The sequence below is a fragment of the Lissotriton helveticus genome, chromosome 4_2 (assembly GCF_964261635.1).
Source record: "Lissotriton helveticus chromosome 4_2, aLisHel1.1, whole genome shotgun sequence".
Taxonomy (NCBI): domain Eukaryota; kingdom Metazoa; phylum Chordata; class Amphibia; order Caudata; family Salamandridae; genus Lissotriton; species Lissotriton helveticus.
In genome coordinates, this window is record NC_136064.1 from 92,161,487 (window position 1) to 92,183,846 (window position 22,360).

Consider the following 22,360-nt stretch of genomic DNA (forward strand, 5'->3'; position numbering starts at 1 on the left):
TCCCCAGATGGACTTACATCACCTCCCACCTCTGGAAACTCCAGTGGCTACCAGTAGCGTAGAGATGCCAGTTCTAGCCGCTCACCCACACTTAAACTGCACTATTCAATAAAGGAGTGGCATACATCAACAATCTAATTATCAACCTACTAGGAAGCTCCGCTCCGAATTCCTCTCCTCAGCAGCCACCCAACGCTGCTGCTGGGCGTACAGTGGAGGCCGCTCCTTCTCCCACCTGGCGGCTAAGACCTGGGATAACATCCCCGCTGCACCTCGGAGCCCCACCATCACTCCAGCGGGTCAGGAAGCACCTCAAGACCTGGATGTTCAGCTAATAGAACTGGCAACCTGTTCTCCCAGTGCTTCGAGACCCTCATGGGTGATGCAGCCCCGCTCCACAAATCTTGATTGATGTCACCCTAAGGGACCCCCACACAAATTGCATGCAGACTTCCATTGCAGGATGCTTGAAATTGTGCAAACCATTCTGAAAAAAACGACATGGCACACTCCCCGTGTGCCATGTCAAAATAGCTGTATGTACTATATGCAAGTTACCCCTTCAGCAGATCTTTAAGCCCTATGGCAGGTTTGCATTATATTACACGTGAGGGCATTGCTGCATGTGCGCCTATACTTGGGTGATGTCTGGTTTCATTGCCAGACATTGTGTGATCAAGAAGCCATCTGAGATCTATGTACTGGGCACTGGTCATTACGAGTTACCCAGCTACATAATGGTTTTACTGAACATGAGGGTGTTTAGGAGTTTGACACCAATCTCAATAAATGCATATTGATGCCAGTATCAGATTTATTCTGACATGCACCCAGAGGGCTCCTTAGAGGTACCACCTGAGTCCTACTAATCTTAGTGTGCTGGCTGACTGGTATCGTCCAGTGTAGGAAGCAGGCTCTGTATAGATCACCAGGTGTTACTACTGTGCACAGAGTCCTGGGGTTACCTTAAAGTGTACAGGGTGCAATGTAAAATCCAAATTGCTTGGTTAGTGGTAGTGTGGGCAAGCAGCCTTAGGCCTATCACAGAGGAGTGTAAGACTTTTATGGCACAACAGTGCTCACTTATGGACACACAACTTAAGGAGATACAGACCAATTGTATAAAATTATACTTTGTACTTTATTTCAAGACCCAGGCCTTCGTAATCAGGTAAGTATGTCTTTAACTAAAAATACTTTTCACTTTGTAAAGTAGACTTGTTCACATTGTCCAATGTGATCATATGAGGAAAACAATATTGCGGTTAAACAGGTAAGTATCGAAATTACAATTCCAGTCTTTGGAGCCAAGTCGGGTTTTTTTTTCTTACTTTCTTTCTCGTTCTTTTTCTTTCTTCCTCTCGTGTGTGCTCGCGCTCTCGTGTGTGCTCGCGCTCTCGTGTGTGCTTGCTCTGTAACAAACTGGGTGTCCGTTACAGTAACTCCTCCACTTTTTGCCAGACTACTGATGCACTTTAACTTGATGTGCCCTGGGTCCCTGCCAATCCGGTTCCCAGGGCCTGTTCTTCCCTAAAACTGGACCTTGTACACACAATTGGCACTCTGGCCACAGGTCGACCCTTCGTAAATGGTACCACAGGTACCCAGGGCTATGCGACCAGGGAAGGCCTCTAAGGGCTTCCGCACTTAGTGTGCCACCCTTAGAGGTCCTGTACCACTACACTCACACTGCCTTTGCACGCTGCGTCTTTTGGTGCAGAACAAAGTGAAGAGTCGACATGGTACCCATCCCTGTGTGCCATGCCTACAACTCACTGCCCTGGTATGGATCAGTCACCCCTCTAGCTGGGTGCACTATACCAGTGGTGAGGGTACAGGTGCATGAGCTCTGTGCCCCTACAGTGTGTATGTCAATTCTTAGACATTGTAAGCGCAGTTCTGCCATTAAGAGTATATGGTGCTGGGAGTTTGTCATTACGAACTCCACCGTACCATAATGGCTACACTGACATCTGAAGTTTGGTATCAAACTTCTCAGCACATTAAACCCACACTGCTAGTGTGGGATTTAACGAAAAATGCACACAGATGCCCCCTGAAACGACCAGCCTGTGTTGGGTTCCCTGACCGGTACTCACCAGCCTGCCACCACAAGACCTGTTTAATGACCCCAGGGGTGGGAGCCTTTGCTCCCCGAGCTCAGAAACTAAGCCTTTCCTGGGAGGAGATTGTCACACCTCCCCCCAGGCCAAGTAAGCCATCTGTGGCAGGGGAACTTCAAAGGCCTTGCAGCATTTGTAATGCGACCCCCCCCACCCTGCCTCTCCTGCTATCTGGAGCAGGCCCACTTCCTGCCTCTCCTCCTTTTCGGCAGGAAGACAGGTGGGAAAAATTAGCCAGCCCAGAAGGTGTGCCTACCTCTGCCAATCCCACCCGGGTGGGGGAGGCAAGGTGAAGCACACTCAGTACCCACCATCTTGCAGATGGCAGGCACTCCCCTATCAGGATTAGGATTTGTGCTCACTCCCCCACGTGGGGTGATCACACCACGGGTGTAGACCTCCTAAGGTCAGTAGCCCATTGGCTACTGACCTAGACCCCTAAAACGCCCCCTAAATACAGTATTTAAGGGGCAGCCCTGAACCAAGAAGGCAGACATGAAACCAGAAGAAGAAAAGGACCGAACAGCTGTGCCGAAGCTGACCAGAGGACGACGCCCTCTTTCTTGGCCCCAGCCCTACCGGCCTGTCCCCACCTCGAATGTGCTCCAGCGAAATACCAGTGTATCCTGCAGCCAGCTACCCCAAGAAACCTGGAGGACCTGCCTGCCTTCCATTACAATGACTGTTAATCAACCGACTCCAGCTCCGCAAGAATCCTTGAGTCTGCACCCGGCCAGAGTTTGAGTGGCCCAACACCAAGAGGAGGTCTCACCGGCGATACTGACCCGAGATCCGGTGATACCTGACCTGCCTCCTGCAGACAGCTGCCGCCTCAAACCGAAAGTCACCCCTGCACCCAATGCCCCACGGCCTAGGGTGGCCCAACCGATGGTGCCTAATCAACCCCCAACATACCTATCCAAGTGGTGGTCGCACCCAAAAGAACTTTGTCACCGAGCCTGCAGTGTGTTTGCAAACCGGAGACTCCCATTGAAAAGCTAAAGGGAACCCGATGCCAAAACAGCATTCTGCATCTGGCCACCCCAGTGCCACAGAGTGCATCTTTTGTGCTGGCCTAAACCCCCATTTGCCCTGAGCTTAAGTCTAGGAGCTTTGCTTCCACAACCCAGTGGCCTGCTCGCCAGCAGCCACCAACTGGAGGCCCCTATTACCCCACTGGATAACATTGGCCTCCGCACCCAGTCACCATAGTGCCGCTGAGGGTGTAACAAAAGAGTGCATCCTTGACCCTGGGGGACCCCTGAGTCTAACCCCAGAGTACCAACACCCACAACAAAGGTATTTTCCTTTGAACCAATAACACTATTTTCCTCCATAGAAACTTTTCACAGAAAAACAGTCAATGTTATCTTAAGTGTGGATTTAGAAAATCTAAGAAATCCTTTTACAACTGTACTAAATAACAAAAACGCTTTTAATTAACTGTTTACAGGAAATGTCCTTGTGTAAGAAAAGTAATCAAAGTAATCAAAGTAATGTACTGGTCATTTTACTAAAAAGCCCATTCAAAGTAGATGTACTGTATTTCCAAAGCATTGCGTACTGTAAATCAAAATAAAGTACATATATAATTACAATCCAAACTGTTACAACTATATATTTATTGCAAAGTATTGATCACTTACCTGAGCCAGATTTGCTTGGTTCTAGGAAAAAAAATAACACCACTTCAGATCAATTTATGTATAAAAATATTCTTTAAGTCTGCGTGTGAATTCATTTGTTCAACAGATGCTTTATACTGTCCATTGATAAAGCTTTACTGCTCAACCACACTACCACAAGTGGAGCGTAGGGTGCTATCTACTTTTACCTCTGCCTACCTTTGGGATTCCACTCGACTCTGTGCACACTATACCTCACTTTGGTATAGTATATACAGAGCCAGCTTCCTACATGCTCACGCTCGTGTTTGCTCACGCTCCGCACTCTCGTGTTTGCTCGTGCTAGTTTGCTCGCGCTCTCATATTTGTTAACTTCAGGTCCTTGAGGTTTCTTACTCTCATACTTTCTGCTCCTTTGTCTAGCGTTCATTCACCACTTTGTGTACAAACTACCTATTCCTTTCTATCTATTCTCCATGCCACATAATTTCACTACACAAATACACTACCCTTCACACAATTCCACCCCACACAATTCCACAACCTACTATTCCACAACTAACTATTCCATCCACAAGATTCTATTCAAATTTGCATCCAAACCAAAACACATGGGTAAAAGTGTCATTTGCAACGCCAATAGCTCTAATTCTCGGAAATGTGAGAATGATTGCATTGCAAATGCTTGTTCTGATAGACATTTAGCCGCAGATTCTTTAACTTTGAATTCTTCCCAGGCGCCAGACTGGATCCGGAAATTTTTCAGCAGTATCTCTGCGCACCGGGGGGCGGCGTTGTACGGTTCTGCATCGACATCCCCGGATATGACGTCAGTAGAACTATGGAAGTGCCCTCTGGCGCAAACGTCAGTTTCTTCTTCTCCGCGTTGCAGGGCGGATCTGGAGAAGCGGTTCCTCATACCTTCTGTTTTTGGCCTACTTCTAAGCCTTTTTGTGCCTAGGAACAGTGCGCCTATTCCTTCAGGTTTTAAGACGCTCGAGACCTGTACTCTATAGATGCCTGCTACGGATCCGCATTCCATCTGTAATGTGGTGCTTAGATGTTGTAAGAGGTTGAAGCCGAAGTCCTTTTGGGAAAGGCTAATTAAGTTGTTGCCGGCTTGGCTCTCCTGTTAGGAGTCTAGGCAACATCGATCTCTTCCCTGCTTTAAAGTCCCTTTGCTGTGCCGTTCCAGTAGCCGTTCTCATGGACGTCGCTCGTCAAAGTCACCGAAATCCCATCGGAAGGGATCAAGGTCATGGATGTTTTCGGCCTCATGAAGTTGTAATGTCGTTCCTGGTTCTTCCCGCTCCTTACCGGAGGATGTAGCACAAGGGTCTACCCCGAGCGTCCCTCCTTATCCTGGAGACGGGGCGACTATGACCCAAATGCAGGCATATTTTCATGCTCTACAATCCTTCTTTGGGTCTACACCTCCACTAGTGTGCATTCTTGCTCCAAGGAGGTTGAAGGGGCTCTGATTGGGAGTACACCGATGGGTTCACCCTCGGTGCCGGTCTAGGACCTCGACTCGTGAGGCTTCCTGTTGTGATGTCGGTGACGTCTGAGGTGGTCAAGACACTGCCACCACAACGCCAGAGACCCCATTCATTATGCACGTCGATAATAATGCTGCCCGACATCTATCTGCGCCGGAGACTCCACTGATAGCCACTATAGTTCTGCACCTTCTACTTTACAAATTGAGGATGAAGCTGGTAATGTTGCTATTCCTCCAGTATTGCAAGAAGACTTTGCAGATACTGGTGACGTCAACCACTTGTTTGGTCTTGGTCAGCTTTAGGTAGGAGGTTCTTTGGCGTCATTTGGTGGAGACATTAGTCTGCAACCGCCTCACAATTATGATCTGCTTTCTCTGCCACAAATGGCGACGGAGGCTATTGCGGCTTCCGCCGAGACTATTAAGAGCTGCTGGAATAATACAATTGCACCTTTTGTTGGTGACTGTCATCTGACCCATTACTAGAGCTGCTTCATCACGGTGTAACGTATGTTGAACCTTACCTTAATGAGTCTATGCACAACATTCTCCTGGGTACTTGGGCAAAGCTGATGTCTAGTATTTCTGTTGATCGTGCCATGTGGTATTGGCATAGTCATGGTCCTGCTCCGGATGACCCTGCTTGTCTTTCTCGACACCCTACTGTTCACGGAATTGTTATGCAAACTGCTACAGCTTCGCCAAGTTTGGAGGTTTCTCCTTTGCTTCTGCCAGGTAGAGAGTCTAGGTGGTTGGAGATGTGTGGCAGGAATATCTTTGCGTTGACTAGTTTGGCCGGGAGGTCATTGAACACATCAAGAGTCTTTGGAAGGGCTTCCTATACATTGTGGGACTCAGTCAACCAACTGCTTCCTCCCCACCCCCCAAGTGTTTAGGACTGATCTCTCAGCTTGTGCAGGATGGCCCTGAGATGGCTAAATATAATATTAAATTGGCGATGGACACAACAGATTCTGTTGGCAGAGCTATTGCTCAATCAGTTGCTCGCCCTAGATGCACTTGGTTGCGTGAGTCCAGATTTCTTGATCATGTTCGAGAGTTGAAAGACTTGTTCTTTAATGGAGGCTGTTTATTTGACAGCCATGCTGATTCTGCGGTACAAGGCCACATTGCTGCCCATTTCTAATTTGACCTTATCGGGTATTTTGTTTGTTCTTATGTATTCACGGCTGTGGTTATGTTTAAGGATTATTTCCTACCTCTGGTATGTCTTTTTGCATATCATGAGAAGTTTTGTCTCCGGGTTTGACCTTTTTGAAGTCTATGGATGGCATTTACAGCGGTGTAGCTGGTTATTTATTCATTTAACTCTGAAGAAGAGCTTGGTCTCAGAGGTTATACTCCTTATTGGGTATACGAGTTACTCAACGTGGGATATTGGTTTGCTATTATATAGGCTAGCTCTCCAGAAATACTACTTTTGTAGTCTTTCTGTATTTTAGATCTGATCTACAGCTTCGTTTTTCTTGGACTTCATTTTATGTTCTCTTAAGGGCTATGATCGTGAACTAATAACCAATCTTTTTCTTTTGTGATAGCCTTTCCGAGGTTCTATTACATTTACACGGTACTATGTTTTTTTTTTTTTACTAGTGTATTCAGTGCAGTTTTTCTCCTCTTGAGCGGACTATTTAAAGTGCTTTAATTCTTTGAAGAGATTGAGCAAGTTGGAGCGTTGCTCTAGTTCAGAGTGTATACTTTGCATGCATATTTTCATTGCGATTTTCTTGCAAGTTCTTCCTTTAAGGTAAAGAACAGGGTCTAGTGTAGACATGAATATTTCCTCAAATGCAGGCACCCCTGCTAATCTATGTGGCGTGGTAAGTTGGCATCACAAGGTTTGTGATGCAAGGGTTGGTCCAGCTTGTCTCAAGGCCATCTGTTATTTGGCTGGCAATCATCCATGAAAGTAGACTATTTTATAATAGACTTTTCTTCCTATAATGTTCTAGATATACGTGGTTCTGTCTGATCCACATTTCCTGTCTTCTGGAGAGGATGTACTTGTTACTTTCAGCATTACTCATCTTGTGAAGAATCCGGACTGTTTTATTCTTGTGGTTTCCATTCTTTAGTCCAACTTTTGACAGACAGCGTTATGGCAAGTCACCTAAGGTGTATTACTAACGTAGTACCCCACTCTTCTCTAGTTGTGTTTTTTTTTTTTTGCTGATCCTCTCATTTCGGTGCTTATTTTGGAATACAGTGTATACGTATGTGCTTCTGTACTTTATATATGGGCTTGTACCACAGGTGTCGTATGTACCTATTGACAAGGAGTTACTTTATAAGATATTTTGGAACTGCACTTTTAGGTGCGTTACCTTTTTTCAAATTATTAGAAAGCTTTTTGGAACTGGGTCCTCCGTTCTAGTTAGTCGTGTATACTCTGTATACATAAGAACTATGTGTAACACAATAAAAAAAGAAATAAAAAAAAGTTTTTCCAAATATGCGGTTGATTCTCTTTTCTCGTTTGCCTTGGTGTTTGAGCTTATTCAGGGCTCAATTGTGTTCAAATTGTCAGACTATGGCACAGAAGGCCATACGGAGGCAAGCTTCATACGTTCTGGCATGCTTAGTGGCCAGTGAAATTCTGTGAATTGCTGGTTAATCAGAATATCTGGTAACACATTTGTTTTGCGTGTCTGCCTGCAGCGGAGTCTGTCTGCAGCGGTGTCTTTTTAAAAAAAAATTCCTTTCGTTATTAATACAAACATACAAATTGGTGGAGGATAAACAAATCATATAAAAGGAAAAATGGGGAAATAGAAAATCAGACCAGATACAGAGTTTAGATATCAGATCGCATCAATGTACAATTATATCACATTAAAGAACATTTGGATATTATCATCTGCAGAGATGTCTATGTGTATATATGTCTGTATAGATGTGTGTGTGTGTATAGGTGCATCTGTATAGATGTCTCTATATATGTGTGTCTGTATAGATGTGTGTCTGTATAGATGTATCGAAGTTATTTAAGCCAAGGGGGTGTTGATCTTTCCATTGGGTAAATGAGTTCCGGAAGTCCTGTTTTGGGATTTTATCAGTACAGTTCTTTCTCTGATTCATTGTTATTGATCAGTGTAGATTATGACTTATCGTACATTTGACCTTTTAGGTCATCAAGTTTTCTTTCCCTTTTAGGGGACAGGGATTTGTCTCTTATGACTGAGTTCTTGAAGGGGTTTCAACCCTTTTCCTTCTTTAAAGAGCTACGCTCTTGTTTTACTATCCCTCCATGTATTAATCGGTTGTTGACTTTGACCAGTTAATTTTCTTTGCTAAATTTTGTAGGATTAGTTAGTATTATTCACCATGGCGCAGGATTTCATGTAGCTGTTTTATTGATTTTATTGGGGGTTTCTTAAAAATCCATGTCTGGTATTAACATACCGTTTGTTGTTTTTTCGTTATTAATGTTTCAAAGACTTTCTTTGGAACACTGTTTCCACAACCAGTTGCTGTAATGGCTCCGCTTTCTGACGCAGTATATATCACAGAAGAAACTGGCGGCTGCGCGCCAGAGGCGGCTTATATAAGTCAAAGTCAAATAATTTATATAGCGCGCTACATACCCAGAGGGTCTCAAGGCGCTTGAGGAAGGGTGGGGAATTACATGTTGAATATCCAGGTTTTAAGTTGCTTTCTGAATGCTATGTGGTTCTGAGTGAGGCGAAGGTGAATGGGAAGTGAGTTCCAGGTTTTAGCCGCTAGGTAGGAGAAGGATCTTCCTCCCATGGTGGTTTTGTTGATGCGAGGTACAGCAGCAAGGGTGTAGAAGGAAAGTCGTGTGTTGAGGCATTCGGGTCCAAGTTCGTAGAGGGTTTGTGTGTGTGGGTTAGGAGGCGGAATGTTATCCTCTTATTGACGGGGAGCCAGTGGAGGTTTTTCAGGTGACCAGAAATGTGGTCTTTACGGAGGATGTCTAGTATGAGTCTGGCTGATGCGTTGGAGTTTTTTCTGAAGTCTTGCGGTGGTACCGGCGTATAGGGTGTTTCCGTAGTCCAGGCGGCTTGTAACCAGTGCGTGGGTGACCGTTTTTCTAGTTTCGGTGGGGATCCAGCGAAATGTTTTTTTGAGCATGCGAAGAATGTTGAAGCAAGATGATGAAACGGCGTTGACTTGTCTGGTCATTGAGAGTGAGGAGTCCAGGATGACGCCCAGGTTCCGTGCGTGGTCCGTCGGGATGGGTGCTTTTCCAAGGGCCTCTGGCCACCAGGAGTCGTCCCATGCGGAGGGGGAGGTACCCAAGATAAGGACTTCTGTTTTGTCTGAGTTCAGTTTCAGACGGCTGTGCTTCATCCACTCGGCTACTTTCATTCCTTCATGTAGGTTGGTTTTGGCGGTGTTAGGGTCTTTGGTGAGTGAGAGGATCAGTTGAGTGTCATCAGCGTAGGAGATGATTTTGAGGTTGTGTTGGCGTGCGATGGCCGCGAGGGGGCTCATGTATACGTTGAAGAGAGTGGGGCTGAGTGAGGATCCTTGTGGCACGCCGCAAATGACTTCAGTGGCTTCTGATTTGAATGGTGGGAGGCGGACTCTCTGAGTTCTTCCGGCAAGGAACGAGGTGATCCATTCCAGTGCTCTTCCTTGGATTCCGATGTTTCTGAGGCGTTGTAACAGGGTGCTATGACAGACTGTGTCGAAGGCTGCGGAGAGGTCGAGGAGGGCGACTGTGTCTCCATTGTCCAGTAGAGTTCGAATGTCGTCTGTTGCTGCGATGAGTGCGGTCTCAGTGCTGTGTTTGGCTCGGAAGCCGGACTGTGAGGAGTCGAGGGATTTGTTGGTTTCGAGGAAGGCGGTGAGCTGGTTGTTGACGGCTTTCTCGATGACTTTGGCCGGGAATGGAAGGAGCGAGATGGACCGGTAGTTTTTGAGTTCGGTGGGGTCAGCTGTGGGTTTTTTCAGAAGGGCGGTGAGTTCGGCGTGTTTCCAGCTTTCCGGGAAGGTGGCGGAGCTGAGTGAGCAGTTGATGACGTCTCGGAGGTGTGGTGCTATGATGGAGTCTGCTTTGTTGAAGATGTGGTGAGGGTATGGGTCTGTTGGGGATCCTGAGTGGATAGAGTTCATCAGGCGGATGGTGTCCTCAGTGGAGATTGGGTTCCAATCATTAAGGATGTTCAAGGGGGGTGAAGGTACGGCAGAAGGTTGGGTGGGTTGGTCTTCGGGTTGGTTGTCGAAGCTGCTGTGGATGTCTGCGATTTTGTCGTGGAAGAACGAAGCTAGGGAGTCGCAAAGGTTTGAGAGGGAGTGATGTCGTTGGAGTTGGCAGTAGGGTTGGTAAACTCTTTGACGATGTTGAATAATTCCTTGCTGTTGTGGGCGTTGTTGTCTAGTCGGTCTTTAAATGCGGTTTTCTTGGCAGTCCGGATCAGTTGGTGGTGTATGCGGGTGGCGTTTTTGAAGGCGTCCCTGGTGCTGGAGTTTGGGTCTTTTTTCCAGGCCTTCTCAAGGGAGCGACAGAGTTTCTTGGATTTTTTAAGATCATCGTTGAACCAGGGGGTGTTTTTGCTGCTAAGTTTGATTTGACTTTTTTCAGGGGTGCTAGGTTGTCGGCGCTGTTGGTTAGCCATTGAGTGAGGTTAATGGCTGCTTGGTTGGGGTTCGAAGAGTGGGCAGGGGGGTTATGAAGAAGCGATGAGGAGATCTGGTCGATGGTTATCTTGTTCCAGTTTCTTCGCAGAGTAGGTTGAGGATGGTTGTGGGTTGTGGTCTTTTTGTAGATAAAGTGAACGCAGCTGTGGTCCGTCCAATGGAGAACTGTGGTGTGACTGAAGGAGATGTTTGCTGGAGGTGAAGATAGGGTCGAGTGTGTGACCTGCGTAGTGAGTGGGGGTATTAACAAGTTGTTTGAGTCAGAGGTTGGCGAGATTGTCCAGAAGGGTGGTGGCGTTGGTGTCGTTGCTCTTTTCCAGGTGAAATTGAGGTCTCCCAATAGGATGTAGTCCTCGGAGGGGAGGGCGTGTGGGGTGATAAATTCAGTGATGTCTTCACTGAATTGTGCACGGGGTCCTGGTGGCCTGTAGAGGAGGGTGCCTCTGAGTGTGGTCTTGGGGTCGGTGTGGATCTGGAAGTGAAGGTGTTCGGCGCTAGCGAGGTTGACGTCTGAGCTGGTTGAGATGCGGATGGAATTCTTATGGACGATAGCGATGCCTCCTCCTGTTTGGTGGGTGCGGTCTTTTCGGATGATCTTGTAGCCTTCCGGGATGGCAATGGTGATGTCTGGGGCTGAGGAGGCGTTCATCCATGTTTCTGTTAGGAAGGCGACGTCCGGAGAGATGGTGTCTAGTAGATTCCAAAGGTCAATGGCGTGTCTGTGGACCGAGCGGGTGTTGAGCAGGATGCATTTTAGGTGGTTGGTGTCAGATCTCTGTTTGATGTTAGTGGGTGAGGAGTTGGACTTGGTGCTGTCATACTTGCAGGAGTTGCATGAGAAGGGTCCAGGGGTGTGTCTAGGAGCGGCTTGGGCGCAGTTGGGGAGTCGACTGGGGTTTAGGGCTGAGAGGGTGGAGGCGTCGTATGTGATGTGGGTGGGACGGGGGCCAGGGGGTCTGGCGCTGGGCGCGGTCCAGGCGCGGACGGGCGTAGACGGGCTTACCTTTGGCGCACCTTCGGCACGCATGGGGCGCTTCCGCTGCGCGTAAACGCTGCGCGATTGTCCAGCAGTCATTAATGGAGGGTGGAGGGGGGCGGAGCGTGGGCGGGGCGGCTGGGAGGCGGGAGCGTGGGGGGAGGGACGGGCTGAAGGCACAACCAAATGGCAACACGTAGAAAACAAAACACAAAGGCTAACATGCCGATATTCGGGCACAGGAAATGAAAATAAAGGTAATGGTAATGCTAATTCAAATACTTCTGTGGGCACAGTTAAGCACACAGGCACCAATTACGAGTCAAGAGTCAACATAGGCAGACACACGGCACAATCAATAAATGTATAGCAGTGCGAGGCGCTTGTGGAGGAGAGCAGCGCTACGATACCCAGAAGCTGCAGGAGGCAAGGGGGAGCAACCGCTGCGTCCGGAGACAGGCTGGTCACCCACTATATGGCTCCACTGACGTCCTATCAGGAGACTACGTCACTGCAGAGCCGTATGACGTTGGCGCGCAGAGGTACTGCTGAAAAACTTCCGGATCCAGTCTGGAGCTGGGGAGAACTCAAAAAAGTTAAGGAATCTGCGGCTAGACTGTGTCTCTGCTAGATATAGCATTAACGAAGGTAAGTAACTTACTTTGAGTGGCTGTGTGGGGAATTGGGTCCCCAAGGCTGATAACGGCTCTGCAAGGGCATGGGCTGCGCCCCTCCCCTGTTTATTTTAATAACTGGCCCTGGGCGAAGGGGCCCCCCAGGACCAGGCACTGTGGCCAACCGCTCACTTAATGGCTGAAGGACAGCGCAGCTTGGGTTTGCCTGTATGTGGGGTTTGGCTACAGACCCTGCAGCCAAACCCCCACAGTGCATGGCCAAAGGCAGTCTGCAGCCAGGGTTCGATTTTACACGATTCTCATGAAAGGTTGTGGGTTTTTTCCCTTTTTCATTAGTCCCACTGGTTTTGTGATAGAATGTTTAAGCTTCCTTGAAGAGGTTGAACTTGAGTTTTTCATCAAGGATGATGAATTTTTCGACTTACTGAGATGCAGGACTGAGCTGTGTTCAGATAGTCCTGCCTCCGACTTGACCTCTATTGGCTGCAAGTTTATTTTATAAATTAAAGCTACTGCTATTTGGGCATAGGCTTTCCCAAGCATGGAATATGTTGCTGAGAATTTGTAAGTTTATCCCTTCCGCTGCTGGAAGCAGTACAGGCCTTTCATTTAGTGACTGTGACTGCCTAGTTTTGCAGTAGCTTGACTTTTAGGCGCTTTTTGGGCCAAGCTTACAGACAATATTGCTGTAATCAAAGCTCTCCAAAATCAAAACCAACGCCCTTGTCCGGTCAATGCTCTGATTTTTTTGGGTGGAAGAGCTATCAACACGTATTGCAAGATTTTATATGGCTTCTGATGGGGTTGATAAAGTTACAAATTACTGTCCCCACACTGAAATGGGGAATATTTTCATGATTACTCTCTGGTTAGGGGGTATAAACAGTCAAAGGACCGGCTCCTCCCGCCTATCCCTGTTTCTACTTCTGGGTCGGTTGTCACTTTCTTTTCTTGTTCTCAATTGAAGGGCATCAACAAACCAAGCTGCTTTTCTTTGTGTCTTGCTCCCTAACAGAACCAGCAGCTTTCGCGCCAAGCTGCATTTGGTGGACTTGGCAGGATCTGAAAGGCAGAAAAAGACCAAGGCCGAGGGAGATCGTCTGAAGGAAGGTTGGTGAAAGCGCGGGCTGTAATTGACAGTATGTGAAGAAGCTGAGCTTAAAATGCAGGGAAGCTCTCCAAAGCGAGGCATTGTCAGTATGCTAGTAAGATGTGCTCCACACTATTACCTGTGCTTGCTGCTCCCAAGAACAGCGCTTTGGGGCATGTGGGGAGGGCACTTTCTGTAGGTGCTGTTGCCAAATAGCGCATTTCTAAGTTGCAGCACTGCTTTTTACCAACTGATGTCCCTAAATTACACAACAGAGAGTAGCCCTTAACTATGTGACTTAGTCCAGCGATAAAGGCAGTGTGTTGAGGCTACTCAAGTTTGCAGTTGGTGAAACCTAGAGCAACAACTAAATGTTGCTGCCTTGCCCAAGAAATGCTCCGCCCTGAAATGGTTTTAATTGACCAGCAAGTCACAACCCTCAGGAGCAATTCTGTCAAAAGAACAACCTTGTTAGCCCATATGGAAATGTGTTCATCCTTCTGCCCCTAGACACGAAACTCACATGCATGCTAAAGTTATATTTGGTATTTGTTCTCCCATATTATTGCAGCCATGGAAAATTGCAATGCCTAGAAATTGCTTTCCCTATTAAGTCTTCTACCAGTGTTTTCTTTCCCTGAGCTCCCCTTCATTCGAATGTAGACTTTGTTCTCCTTCTCATTGCTGGGACAGCACTGATTTTGTGTATAGGTCTTGTTGTACCTTGGCCTGCTTTTTAGGTCGAGCCTGTCCCATTCCGCAGGAATGGATAGGATCGAATTCATGTCGGCAAAATCCTCTTCAAACTAAGGGGTTTCAGCCCGGCGTTTTCTTGCAGTTCACGTAAACATGCACGAGCATTCAAGGCCAGGGCTTCTCCTCCCCTAGCAGCACTCCTCCCACACCAGCAACTCCCCCCTCCCACACCAGCAACTCCCCTCTCTCTCCCCGCAAACACAGCCTTGCCGTAGCAGCACTCCTCCCACACCAGCACCTCCCCCCTCCCACACCAGCACCTCCCCTCTCTCTCCCCGCAAACACAGCCTTCCTTTCGTTTCTCCTCCCCCTCCCCAGCCAGCTTCCCCAGGCAGTGTTCCCTCAGATATGCTATTGCATATAGTTTGCTACCTCTTGTATTTTGTTGCTCTTGATACTTGCACAACTGTCACTATTGTCTCATGTAACGTAACGTTTGCTTTTGTAACATGCTCACTTGTAATTTTGGCTTCATGTATCTAAAAACGCCTCCCTCGCGCTCCTTTCTCCCTCTCTCCCGCTGCCTAGTCCTCCCACCCCCTCCCTCTCCAGCGCGCGCTCCACTCTCATCTGCCTGCTGCTCCCCCCCCAGACCCCCCACTCCCCCAACCAGCAATGCCGAGAAGCTTGTTTCCTCTAAGAACATATCGTTTGCTACCTCTTGTATTTTGTTGCTCTTGATACTTGCACAACTGTCACTATTGTCTCATGTAACGTATGCTTTTGTAACATGCTCACTTGTAATTTTGGCTTCATGTATCTAATAAAAACGCCTCCCTCGCGCTCCTTTCTCCCGCTGCCTAGTCCTCCCACCCCCTCCCTCTCCAGCACGCGCTCACATCAGCAACTCCCCCCTCCCACACCAGCACCTCCCCTCTCTCTCCCCGCAAACACAGCCTTGCCGTAGCAGCACTCCTCCCACACCAGCACCTCCCCCCTCCCACACCAGCACCTCCCCTCTCTCTCCCCGCAAACACAGCCTTCCTTTCATTTCTCCTCCCCCTCCCCAGCCAGCTTCCCCCAGGCCGTGTTCCCTCAGATATGCTATTGCATATCGTTTGCTACCTCTTGTATTTTGTTGCTCTTGATACTTGCACAACTATCACTATTGTCTCATGTAACGTAACGTTTGCTTTTGTAACATGCTCACTTGTAATTTTGGCTTCATGTATCTAAAAACGCCTCCCTCGCGCTCCTTTCTCCCTCTCTCCCGCTGCCTAGTCCTCCCACCCCCTCCCTCTCCAGCGCGTGCTCCACTCGCATCTGCCTGCTGCTCCCCCGCCCACCCCCCCTACTCCCCCAACCAGCAATGCCGAGAAGCTTGTTTCCTCTAAGAACATATCGTTTGCTACCTCTTGTATTTTGTTTGCTCTTGATACTTGCACAACTGTCACTATTGTCTCATGTAACGTTTGCTTTTGTAACATGCTCACTTGTAATTTTTGCTTCATGTATCACTACTGTTGTCCGCACTATATAACAAGCATTGGCATAGCCAATAGGTCTCGCTTGTGGGACCTTATAAGTATTTAGTTTTGCAGCACAATATCCGAGTTGCATAATCGGATATTGTGCTGCAAAACTAAATACTTATAAGGTCCCACAAGCGAGACCTATTGGCAATGCCAATGCTTGTTCATACAGTGAATGCTTGCTGTGACTTGGCGTTTGCCTTCATGTTGATGGTATTTCTCTGTACACCCAGGTATCAACATCAATCGAGGTTTACTGTGCCTGGGCAATGTCATCAGTGCTCTTGGAGAAGAAAATAAGAAAGGGGGCTTCGTCCCCTACAGAAACTCGAAGCTTACCAGACTCTTACAAGGTCAGAGCTTGTCTGTATTATGCTTACTTCTACCCTGTGGACCTCTTGCTGTCTAAATTGTCCTAGTGTGAACTACATGAAAAATGGATTATGCTGAACTGTAGTTGAGTCATTCATATATTAAGTTCTAAATTCTGAGTAAGTGCTGATTTTTAGAAGAACCTCAATACAGGAATTATTTGCATTGATGGGTGCACACACACTTTTAGTACTTCAGTGAGCAGCTGTTGCATTGTTTGTAATAAAATGGGTGCAAAGAACGGTATCTGGATTCATCTGATCTAACATTGGTCTCTTCTTCAGACTCCCTTGGTGGGAACAGCCACACACTGATGATCGCGTGTGTCAGTCCGGCCGACTCTAACATGGAGGAGACGTTAAACACGTTGCGCTATGCAGACCGGGCCCGACAGATCAAGAACAAACCGGTCATCAACTTGGACCCGCAGTCTGCAGAGCTCCAGCGCCTGAAGCTGCAGGTATACTGTGCTTCTCTCTTTATATTGCAGCACTTTCAACAAAGTAGTCTTCTAAGAACCCCAGTAATTTGGGAGTCGCACCAGGTAGACTTCCTGAGCCCTGTAAGGAAACTATCGGAGAATAGAAATCACAGCTCCCTTCCACTGTGGTACAAGTTTGCGGCCTAGTGTTGAAATCAGACAAACTTCTCTGAAACACAAGTTGATAGTTTTCAATGGATTAGACTTTATGTATTCTGGTAATCTCTTCAGAAATGTATCCATAATTATACATGGTAATTAAAAATCGGTTGCGACCTTGATTCATGCCCAAAAGGTGCTAGATGAGATGCTAGAATTATTTTTGGCTACTGGCAATCGCTCTGGCTGCATCCCATTCAATCCTTTTTCGCCCTCCAAGCCACCTCAGTTTGGACCCAGCCAAATGTCGGTCAGCATTCACCCTGCTCTCCATGAGAACAGTCCAGCCAGGCACTCCCATAACTGAAAAACAAGCAACCTAGGGCCGGTTTCGCCCCGATAAGTCATCACCAATCGCACCTACTTTAGATTGTGTTTTTTTCTCTTCATAATTTAATTCCATTTGTCAGTCGCTGCTCATTCCTTTATTGGGCAAGCAGTCACCTAAGTAGATACTGGTCTCAGGCACTGATTATTTATTTGTAATGTCACAGATGTTCCCCATGTACTGGCCCCTTTTACTGCCTGCTTGAGGATTTTGTGTCCATGAAAAGGTTGTAGCGTTGTGGGCTAGCAGCACGAAGTCTTATCGTGATGATGCGATTTCTAGAATACATAGATGCCTCAGGAAGTGTCCCAGCCTAGGTATCCACCAGCCCACCATTCCATCTGGACCCGCCAAACTGTTTGGGGCTGCGCAGTCAAGAGTGTCAGAGCTAGCTTTTCTAGTGGTAGTACTATAAAGGTGAATTTCTGTCGCTAAACCCTGGTGAGCAGGATCAGAGAATCCTAGTGTAGAGCCAATGAGGCTATTGCGGATCTTCATTTCAGGGGTGTTTCTCTGCTCTCTCGTTCTGGTGCATTTTTTGTGTGTTCGTAAAAGCCCATTCTCCGTCCTCTTTGTTGATGCTGCGTCGCAAAGAGTAACCTATTTCTAAGTTAGATGTACGCATTTCAGGATTGTGATCCCCCTTTAGGAGATGCTCTGATTATAAACATGAGGATAGCTCTCAATCTGCACTGGCTCAAAGTTCATTCAGTTTTGGAAACTGTTGACCTTCGCTAGCCAGTGAGTGATATCAATGAGCCAAATGAGGGTGGGTGCGCTTACAAATGTGTTGTGCTGATTTGGAATGTAATAGTGTTCTCCTGTCTGCCCACGTCCCTGCATGGAGGTATTCTTTGGAGTGTAGGAATGATTTTTTTCCTTGTATTTAAATGTAGATCCTACACTTATTGGAGTTCAGGAAATTAGATAGTTAACTTGAATGTTGGAGCTGAATGTATTGCTGCTCATTGAGCAGAGAAAAAATGTGTTTACAGGATGTTGAAAGCATAAAGCAATTTTAAACTAAACTTATCCTTGGAATATGTTTTGAGAGTAGTTCAGTTTTTTCCCTTTTTGACTACCCAGTCATGCAGTACCTATACATGCGGTTTGGGCACTTGTTTGAGGCTCTCTTCAAGTGGTGTGTAATTCACCATGTATCGTAGTACAAGGTTTTAATACTAGGTCGAAGATTTTATTTTATAGGATTAAACCTCTAATATGCTGCTAACACTTTCTGATGTCTAGGTCCAGGAGCTCCAGGTGTTGCTGTTACAAGCTCATGGTGGCACCCTGCCTGTGCTGTCCAAGTAAGTACTGCACAATGAGTCCAGGAGTCCGCTTTTGTGAATGTCGCTTGCATGCCTCTCCTCTGCGTTCAATAGTGTTATTTCTTTTGTGCTAGTGGGCTGCTGTGGGTACAGCAGTCTTGAACTATTCTGAAAGTGTGAGTCAATTAAAACTAGCAGCTCGAAAGTTTGAGACTGCCGCTTGAACGTGAACCTAAAAGTGCTCATGAAAACACTTAAGTGTACCATGTGTTCTTAATGCAAAAACAATTGACAGAATGCAGAACAATGTCATACATTCACCCCAGTACAGAGATCTGGGCCTAAATCTTTCGTTTCTTTGCTCACCATGCCATTCCAGTTTGTACCCAGCCATATACAAATCAGTCTTGACCCTGTGCCTCATGGGAAAAGTCCAGCCCGAACTGCTAGGCCATGTCCTCCCTGGACTGGAAACGAGCATCCTCTGACCGATTTCGGGGTTTCATCCCTTCAGCCAGGATAGCTTGATTCCAGTAGCATGGAGAGCACAGGACCAACGTCTGGGCATACCGGTCCCACTCTGGGTGACCAATGCAAAAAGAACAATTGATGGACAGAATGGGCAGAATGCAGAACAATGTCATATATTCACCCCAGTACAGAGATCTGGGTCTAAATCCATTTTATTTTTGCTCGCCATTCCAGTTTGAACCCAGCCATATTCCACTTCTACCTCGGAAAACAGATCTTTTCACCCAAAATGGCTGGGGTCATAAACCTGCAACAACAAATTGCCAGACCCTCACAAAGCTAATCTTAAACAAATTGCCAGACCCTCACAAAGCTAATCTTAAAGCACTGCCTTCCCCTTGCCCTCCAAAATAGACATAGGACTCACCTCTCCCTACCCTCCCAGTAAGATAGAAACAGGACTTCCTCGAAACTTGTCTGCATCTCTGATTTCAGGACATAAGAACAAACATAGGACTACTATACTCTGTGCTACCTCTCTATCCTGGCGGACATCTTAGACTAGTCCTCATCTCTTCACCATGCCTAACGAAGCGGCCATCTTAGGCTAGTCAAATCCTCTACCCCCATACACACTTAACTTCTTCTCCTACACCTCGACCGCGCACACCATAGCTCTATCTTACACCCACCCTCACATCCCCCCTCGCTTGCCTCTTCCCCTTTGTCCAACATGGAACTCACGGGCAAACATACTTATAAAATTAACTACCGCCCAGAGGTCTCCAAAAAAAACGCAAAACGTTTTAAACAAAACTGCTTCAAGTCCCACCCTGAAACCCCCTTTCTAGACACCTACTACTCCCTCATCAATGGAGCGAAGAGCACCGATATCATTCTCTACACTACACGCAAAGCACAATGGAGAAAAGCATTCCTCACCCTACTCACCATATCGACCACCAGGAAAACTGCCCATGGCATAACGCTATCCACCACACCATCCCAACTCTACCCAGCTAGAGCATCCATCACTATCTATAATAACGGTACTATCTTAATCCAATCCACAGACAGAAATCTCGACCTATTTGACAACCTGTTCCCCACTTTCAAAAAATACATCTCCAACGCTCAGATCCCGCACCATCTGGCCCCCAATACAAACATCCTCGACCTCACAACACCTCCTACCACTAACACGCACCTCCTCCCTCCCTCCAGTACTCTACTCAATCACCTCCCGGCTACTTGCACATCACAATCCTCAATCCCAGCTGCGGTTCTCCCCTCCACCACCCACACCCCCACCCCCTCTACCCCACTCCCACCTAACCAGAACCCCACTCTTCCGACTAGCTTCTCAGAACAACCAACCTCACCTGACAGCACCCAACACAACATGACTCTCTCCCAACCCATCACCCCCCCCCCCCCCCCACACTCTTGGCACTCCCGGCACTCCTAGCCCGCACTCTTCCTCAACCTCCCCCCCCCACTCTTTGCACTCCCGCCACTCCTAGCCCTCTCCCCTCCCTCAACCTCTCCCCCCCCACTCTCACTCCCTTCTACCACAATGTCACCCCGCTACGCCCAGCCTCCAAACGTCCTGCAATTGCCTCACCCCCGTCATGGATTCCCTGTCCAATAACACCAACACCATCACTAAACCTTTCACTCACCCCCCCCCCCCCCCCAACTTCCCCACTTACCCCCCCCCCCAACTTCCCCACTTACCCGAACAGCAACACATTCACTAACACTCCCAACTCCTACCCCTACCACGACACTAACACCCCCACCCCTCTCCCCCCCCCCCCCCCGTCCCCAGTAACCCAGACTCGTTCTCCATCAATTCCCACCCCAACCCCTTACCCAACCCCACGCTGGACACGATCATGTCCACCCTCCTCCAAGTGAGAGAAGAACTCCACACCCTCAAAGGGTTTCTCATCACACACCCCAGACACCCCCTTCCCACCTCCACTTCCCGACCTAACAACTTAGCCCCCTCGCACCGTTCTCGACCTAACGTAGCCCCCTCACACCCTACGCACCCCCCACAATGGTCCTCTATCCCCTCTCGCAATACCTCCAACCGCCCTCGACGCCCCATCAGGACTCTTTCGGACCTTGACATACACACCCTACTCCGCACATATGTCCCGGATCGCCAAAACCCCTTAGCCACCACACACCTGTCCATTCCTACGATTTTCTCCAACACTCTCAGACACCCCACGCATAACAGAGGCTCCGTCCCCAACAACCTCACAAAAGTCCCCCTCACTCAAGATCCCCCCTCCACCCTCTGCACCCCCAGACTCAAATGCACACTTCTCAACTGTAGATCGGCCCAAAGACACTCCTAGGAGGTCGCTGATCTCATCATCTCTCTGAACCTTGACCTAGCCATCCTAACTGAAACATGGTTAACTGAATCTTCTACCCCTATCATGGATATCCTAGTCCCCCCAACTACTGCATCATTAAACTTGACAGACCCAGGAAGACAGGCGGTGGAATCGCATGCATTTACAAGAGCAACCTTTCAATTAATAAAGTCTCCGCCCCCTCTCTTACCTCCTGTGAATACATCTGCCTTGATGTCGTCAGTGAAAACAAACCTGTTTGTTCACTACACATCATCTACCACCCACCTGGGGACAACCTCACCTTCTCCCAACAACTCATGGACACAATCTCAATCAACTCAGGACGGCAGAACACACAAATTTACCTGGGCGATTACAATCTTCACTGGAATGATGGTAGTGACGCAGTGGTCAATAGCCTCAAAAACTACCTTAACGCCTCTGACCTCACCCAAATTTGCAACAGCCCGACCCATGACAAAGGCTCTAGCCTCGACCTCCTCTCCAAAGAAGGCACTATTCAACTTGATTCAATCCAACCCTGTGACTGGTCAGATCACCATACTGTTACATTCTTCATCAATGAAAAAGTTAAACGTATCCCGGTCCAATCCTCCAAGCCCAAAGTTTGGAAAAGAGACCTGAAGAAACTCAATCCAAACTCTGTACCCCCTAACAGCTGCAATCTCCTACTTCCCCCTACCGACGTTACTGACGTTCAGTGCGTAACTGACCACTATCTCAACGCTATGACCTCAATAATCAATGAGGCTGCACCGATGCAACTGAAAAGAGACTCCACCAAGATCTATAACCCTTGGTACGACGGGAGTCTCAATGAAGACAGACGGGCCATGCGAATGGCAGAGCGCACCTGGAGATCTGTTCCTTCGGCACTGCACCTAAAAATTCTGAAGAAAAAGAGAAACGCATACTTCAGGAAAATAAAACGCTCAAAGTCCGATTTCTTCAGACTCCAGCTCGACCAAGCAAAAAAACGTCCAAGAAAACTGTTCGAGCTAATTTGATCTCAATCCAAGGAACAACCCCAAGCAGTCGACACTATGGGCAATGCACCTTCCTGTGAAGATTTCTCTGCT

General features: G+C 47.6%; 1 protein-coding gene across 2 annotated transcripts in view; it reads left to right on the top strand.

Moving 5' to 3' along the window:
* KIF4A (kinesin family member 4A) overlaps positions 1-22,360 on the top strand; it is a 307,198-nt gene that overhangs the window by 95,098 nt on the left and 189,740 nt on the right. For both annotated transcript variants that reach the window (XM_078640186.1, XM_078640187.1), the window contains exons 7-10: positions 13,501-13,595; positions 16,037-16,156; positions 16,460-16,635; positions 18,392-18,453. In XM_078640186.1, coding sequence (XP_078496312.1) covers positions 13,501-13,595; positions 16,037-16,156; positions 16,460-16,635; positions 18,392-18,453 — 453 coding nt within the window. The remainder of the gene's footprint in view (positions 1-13,500; positions 13,596-16,036; positions 16,157-16,459; positions 16,636-18,391; positions 18,454-22,360) is intronic.